Source organism: Aegilops tauschii, chromosome 7 (genome assembly GCF_002575655.3).
Source record: "Aegilops tauschii subsp. strangulata cultivar AL8/78 chromosome 7, Aet v6.0, whole genome shotgun sequence".
NCBI classification, from domain to species: Eukaryota; Viridiplantae; Streptophyta; class Magnoliopsida; order Poales; family Poaceae; genus Aegilops; species Aegilops tauschii.
The window spans coordinates 563234330-563240794 of NC_053041.3; the positions used below are offsets into that span (position 1 = coordinate 563234330).

Sequence of the window (6465 nt, forward strand, 5' to 3'; positions counted from 1 at the left end):
CATGTCGTCGCCCTGCCAAAGCTACTCATCAAAGTTCGGACAATTAATGTGGTGTTTAATACGAGGACATAAAGAAAATGATCAGTGTCAGGTTCATGCGATGGCAAAGGCGTATGGTTGGAAGACATGTAGTGTCTTAGCAAATGCCGACAAGCAGGATTGACCAATTAGTATCAACCCAATTGATGTTGAAAAGTGGTTGCATAGGCTCGAAATATGTTTCGCGCTGTTAAAAAGATGTAAGATGGAGTTTAAAGTGTTACCGAGAAGATCATGAATCCTCACATTTGGCTGTGTTTGCTTGAAGTTTTGGAATCTCTAAATACACTATGCTCGCTAAGATCTCACCATCAATTGAGGTCTCCACTTTAGAACGGGGTCATCTTATTTTAACCGGGTTAATAATTTTTCAAGGAGATCTCTCATTCAATTCTTTTAATTCACTATGCTCCTTAATTTTGCAGCGTTTTCATTCTATTGAAGTATTCGATTTTGGATTTGGTTTACGATTTTGACTGAGCCAAGGATTTCTCAAGGAGCTCCCTCATTTAATTTTTTTTACTCACTATGCTACTTAATTTTGGAGCTTTTCCATTCCGTTGAGGTATTCGATTTTGGATTTAGTTCACAATTTTTGACCAAGTTCATGATTTTTTAAATCAATCGGCAGCAAATGGCAGATAAAAACATATCAATTCAGCGCACCCTCTCACCACTTGGAAAACACATAGATGCTGAAAATTTCGTCACATAAATATGGATTGATTAGTATATAATACATAATCACACTACAAAAGGCCCAGCAAAACACTGTATTATAAATAAAAGAAAACACACTCCATCGTCTTCCCCACTCAACAAGCCAAATACTCCCTCGGTTTCAAAATACGAAGGTGCATTTGATTTTTGAAAGTCAAACTTCATTAACTTTGACCAAAGTCGGAACCAAAATTATGGACACTCACGGTACCGGATAAACAAAATACGAAAATTCCATTTCATGATGAATCTAATGATATCGATTTGATATTTCGAAGATTTATACATTTCTCTACAAATTCGGTCAAGTTTAAAGAGGTTTGGTTCTTCGAAATAATTTTTACACCTTGCATTTGAAACAGATGGAGTAATAAAAAAGATTAAAAAAAACCAACAACATCGGCGGCGCAGCAAAGCGCGTCCAGTCCTTGTGGCGACGATGATTTCGGACCCGGCCGAAAGCGGCTGGAACTGTGAAGCTTGCTCCGAAATCATTCCGTCTGGATTGTAGAATTAATTCCGTCCAATCGAAATTGGTCCGAATTTGCTTTGCCTCGGGCTGGAAGCTCAAACTACCAAATTATGGAGTTTTCGTTGGAATTTTTGGACAAATGTGTGTGTGCAAAGCACCAACGGAGGAGCAGAGAGAAATGCCTCTAGCAGCGAGGCGGAAGCGAACAAGCGAGCGTCACATGCCGACAGGGCCGCGCGAGCGGCAGAGCAGAGCTCAGCTCAGCTCAGTCGCCCGGCGGCCGCAGCGGAGGACTGAACGCGTCGCACCCCACCGCACCGCGCCACCGTCCCCGGCCGCCTCGCTCGCTCCCGCTGGAACCAACCAACCAACGAACGAGGGAGAGCGAATCTCCAGGCAAGCGACCCGCCCCGACAAAACAATCTCCCGATCCCATTCGACCCGATCCCAACCCCCAACCCCGCCCCGTGTGCGCTGCCGTTTACTCCTATTTTCTTTCTTTCTTTTCTTTCCGAAACGGCTGCTCCTTTTTTCCTGAACCGGCTGCCGTTACTGCCCGGCCGTTGCATTATGATGAGCACTCGTATAGTTGGTGATCACAGCATAGCCATGAGAGCGAGAGTCACACATGCCATCTCGATTTCCATGCTTTTCCGATGAGTAACAGGCAGTGCGTGACGGAGTGATGGATACTACTCCTACTCCTACCACCACCACCGCCACTAATGATGCGATGATTAGCTTGGCCCGCCGCTAAACCCGTGGGCCGGATCAGCTGGCGAGGCAGTGGACTGGTGTTAGCAGAGTACTCCTACCAGTAGCACCTTTTTGTGCACGCTGGGAACTGAACTCAACTCAACTGATCCGATCCGAAACAAAAGCGGCGAGCAACTGAACTGCTACTGCTAGGCGAGCAGTCCATAGTTTATTCATTCATTAAGCGGCTCACAAAGTAGGGTACTCGCCTAATCCGCTGCCCTTTAGCCTTGACCTCCCTCCCCTTTGCTGCTGCCCTCCGCCCCGCCCCGCCCCTATTTAGCCCTCCTGCGCCCGCGTGTCAGCTGCAGTCTGGAGGAATCTGCCCTGCTGCTGCCCCTGCTGCACCTGAGGGAGACTGGAGAGAAGGCAGGGGAGGGGAGGGGAAGGAGGGGGGAGGCAGCCGTAGCAGAGGCGCATACACACAGACGGACCGCTTCGTCCTCGGCCGCCCCTGTCCGTCCTCGCTCGCTTTGGAGGGATCTGCTGCTGCGCCTGCGCCGCTTTCAGAGGTGAGTGACTGGTCGACGGACGGACGGATGGATGAATCGCGGTGCTGTCGGTCGGGGCTCGCTTTCGTGCGTTCTTCTTTCTTTTCCTCTGCGGCAGCGTTCGTCTCTGACCCCAAAATTCTCTCTTTCTTTCTTTCTCTTGTGCCTTTCGCGCAGCCTTTCTCAGCGAGCTGGCTCTGCTCTGATGGTGGTGCTGGCGGCGGCGGAAAAGCTTCTGGTGGTGGGGGTTAAAGGTGGGGGGGCTGCCTAATTCTGGTGGGATTATTCGATTTGCGCTGCTGTGCCGGGAGGTGCGGTGAGTGGAGGAGGGGATGATTACGTTCGTGGACTCGGCGGCGGGGGAGCGGGAGAGGGGGGACGGGCCGCGCTGCCTGGACCCGCAGCTGTGGCACGCCTGCGCCGGCGGCATGGTGCAGATGCCGCCGCCCGGCTCCAGGGTCTACTACTTCCCGCAGGGCCACGCGGAGCACGCGCAGGGCCAGGCCGCCGTCGACTTCCCGCCCGGGGCCCGGCTGCAGGCGCTCGTCCTCTGCCGCGTCGCCGCCGTCCGCTTCATGGCCGATCCGGACACCGACGAGGTCTTCGCCAAGATCCGCCTCGTCCCCGCCCGGCCCCAGGACGCCGACGCCAACGACGCCATTGCCGCCGCCGCCGCGCAGGAGGACAAGCCCGCCTCCTTCGCCAAGACGCTCACGCAGTCCGACGCCAACAACGGCGGCGGCTTCTCCGTGCCGCGCTACTGCGCCGAGACCATCTTCCCGCGGCTCGACTACTCCGCCGACCCGCCCGTCCAGACCGTGCTCGCCAAGGACGTGCACGGCGTCGTCTGGAAGTTCCGCCACATCTACCGCGGCACGCCCCGCCGCCACCTCCTCACCACGGGCTGGAGCTCCTTCGTCAACCAGAAGAAGCTCGTCGCCGGGGACTCCATCGTCTTCATGAGGACCGAGAACGGGGATCTCTGCGTCGGCATCCGCCGCGCCAAGAAAGGGGGCATCGGCGGCCCGGAGCTGCTGCCCCCGCCCTCGCCGGCGGCGGGCGGCAACTACGGGGGATTCTCCATGTTCCTAAGGGGGGAGGAGGACGGCGGCAACAACAAGATGATGGGGGCGAGGGGGAAGGCCAGGGTCAGGGTGCGGCCGGAGGAGGTCGCCGAGGCGGCCAATCTTGCCGCCAGCGGTCAGCCGTTCGACGTGCTCTACTACCCGAGGGCGAGCACGCCGGAGTTCTGCGTGAGGGCAGCCGCGGTCAGGGCGGCGATGCGCACCCAGTGGTGCCCCGGCATGAGGTTCAAGATGGCCTTCGAGACGGAGGACTCGTCCAGGATCAGCTGGTTCATGGGGACTGTGTCGGCCGTGCAGGTGGCCGACCCCATTAGATGGCCCAATTCACCTTGGAGACTTCTTCAGGTACTACATCTCCACTTCTCCATCACTCATCTCATCTCTGGTTGTATTAAATTGTGTACAAATCCATCGTCTCAAGGACAGCACCACAAGATTGCATTCCTTGTATTGACTAATTGAATTGATTGCTAGTAGAATCATGCATTTAACTGTCAAAATGCTGAAGAATTCTTTCCTGGTACTATGGCCTTGTGCCGCAGGTGACCTGGGATGAACCGGACCTGCTGCAGAATGTGAAGAGGGTGAGCCCATGGCTGGTTGAGCTGGTCTCAAACATGCCGGCCATTCACCTTGCTCCGTTCTCGCCTCCTCGGAAGAAGCTCTGCGTCCCGTTCTACCCCGACCTCCCGGTCGACGGCCAGTTTCCGGCCCCGATGTTCCACGGAAACCCACTCGGACGCGGCGGTGTCGGTCCGATGTGCTATTTCCCGGACGGCACTCCTGCAGGCATACAGGGAGCCAGGCATGCTCAATTTGGTATATCTTTATCAGATCTCCACCTTAACAAACTGCAGTCGAGTCTATCACCGCACGGGCTTCACCAGGTCGATCACGGCGGGCAGCCGAGGATCGCCGCTGGGCTCATCATTGGTCACCCGGCTGCGCGAGACGACATCTCGTGCATGCTCACCATTGGCAATCACCAGAGCAACAACAACAAGTCAGATGTCAAGAAGGCTTCGCCCCAGCTGATGCTCTTTGGGAAACCCATACTCACTGAGCAGCAGATCACTTTAGGTAACTCTGGGGGTTTCTGTCCATCTGCTGCTAGGAAGAGCCCCTCTGATATGAGCGCCGAGAAGTCGGCGAATAACTCTGATCTTCCAAGCCCACAAAGCAACCAGAATGGCACTACGAAGAACCTGTCCTGCGGAGGAGTTCCATTGTGCCAGGACAACAAGGTACTCGATCTCGGGCTGGATATCGGGCACTGCAAGATATTCATGCAATCAGAGGACGTCGGGCGCACGCTTGATCTCTCTGCTGTTGGCTCGTACGAAGAGTTATATCGCCGGCTTTCCGACATGTTCGGTATGGAAAAAGCAGAGCTGATGAGCCATGTTTTCTACCGTGATGCAGCCGGGGCGCTCAAACACACTGGAGATGAGCCTTTCAGGTTTGTATGATTTCAGATTAAAATGTTTGTTTCTGTTCAGGCATTAGGTTACTCGTTTCATTTTGTCTTTTTAAAATGCTTGGTAAGTCATTTTAGAATTGATCACTGAACCTTTTGATAGCGATGAGTTGTTGCTGAAGTCTCTCGGTTTTCTTGAAACTTGGCTTTGGCCAGTTAGGTATTTGGTCATGTCCACTCTTCAAATGTAAGTGGCAGTTTTCTAATATTCCATTAGCATTGTTGGTTAGAAACTTCCAGTTTGCCTGTTTATTCCACCTAACATTACACATCTGTTGACCTCAACATCACCCGTTTAAACCCGCATCTATTGCAAGACCTTGGAAATGGCCACATTTGTATCAGTAGTAGCGGATTTTCTTCTAATACATCCAAATCGACGTATCTTCGAGCACCGAAACTCTAGGTGTTGTTGCCTTGGAAGCATCCTGCTCCTTATGGTACTTTGACTTTACGAGTTCCCTCCGATGACCACTAGTGTTTCCTTACTGTTGAAGGAAACAAAACATCATCGTCTTCTGCTAGTGCAATTTTCTTTCTCATTTCTCCGTTTCTTGTTCAGACTAGATACTGACCTATTTAGAAAACTTTGCTGGTGAATTTTGCAGTGACTTCACGAAGACGGCGCGTAGGCTGACCATACTAACGGACACGAGCGGCGACAGCAGCGTAGTGAGCTAGGAGGAATGAGGAAGGAAGCTCTTTCGCCACTTGTACGTACAGCTGGGTTGACGGCGGCGCGGCGCAGCACGGTGGCGATTCTCAGAGAGCATAGATAGCGTGGCGGCGGCAAATTCCGCAGCCTGGATGCAAGTCAAGAAGCACCACCGGTGCAGGCAGCTTCAGTTTTTCTCCGATTATTAGAGAGCTCCCAGAATGGGACTGGTGATTGTTTGTGTGGTGATCCATGAACAGTTTTCTGTTTTTTTTTTTCGTTGTGTTGGCTACCACCCATTATGATGATGTTAGCAGTAACTCTGGCTCAGAATCCATGGCGGTTCCTTGCTGCAAGTCCTGGGAGGAATGAATGTCTGAATCTTTTCTTGTTCTGTGATGAAAACATGCGTGTGGTCCGTCAGTGTCGGAACCAAGCACAAAACAGAGACATATATGCTGTTGTTCGGTGAGCTGGATCCACGGCGTGGGGTGGCGGTGTGAGATGTGGACATGGCTGGCCACGCCCATGGGACGGGACGAGATGGGTGCCGGCCAGCTCTCCGGTTGGTTCCACGGCGTGATGTGAACGGATGTGGAGCGAGCGCGTGGTGTCCGCGTCCGTGTCTGTCCGTGTTGTGGCGATCTGGACTGGAGAGGCAGGGATGGCAGGCCAACAAAGGCGCCTGTGGTCGATGGAGCGCGACGTTTGCTGCCGCTGCTGTGCTGCTGCCATCCTCGGTCGCTTTCCGTTGCCACGGCGCTTTCCTA

At 53.3% G+C, this 6465-nt stretch overlaps 1 protein-coding gene across 1 annotated transcript; it reads left to right on the forward strand.

Annotated features, from left to right (window-relative positions):
- Positions 1 to 2137: 2137 nt before the first annotated feature.
- LOC109754139 (auxin response factor 18) lies at positions 2138 to 6100 on the forward strand. The gene is made up of 4 exons (XM_020313067.4): positions 2138 to 2499; positions 2656 to 3908; positions 4106 to 5022; positions 5649 to 6100. The coding sequence occupies exons 2-4, from the start codon at positions 2811 to 2813 to the stop codon at positions 5719 to 5721; spliced, it is 2088 nt and encodes a 695-aa protein (XP_020168656.1). The 5' UTR covers positions 2138 to 2499; positions 2656 to 2810; the 3' UTR covers positions 5722 to 6100.
- The last annotated feature ends 365 nt before the right edge of the window (positions 6101 to 6465 follow it).

Bases quoted from the DNA above. Each gene is read 5' to 3' on its own strand.
- LOC109754139 (XM_020313067.4), top strand. From the start codon at position 2,811: ATGATTACGTTCGTGGACTCGGCGGCGGGGGAGCGGGAGAGGGGGGAC. The intron at 3,909-4,105 runs GTACTACATCTC...CTTGTGCCGCAG, and splicing joins CACCTTGGAGACTTCTTCAG to GTGACCTGGGATGAACCGGA. The intron at 5,023-5,648 runs GTTTGTATGATT...TGAATTTTGCAG, and splicing joins ACTGGAGATGAGCCTTTCAG to TGACTTCACGAAGACGGCGC.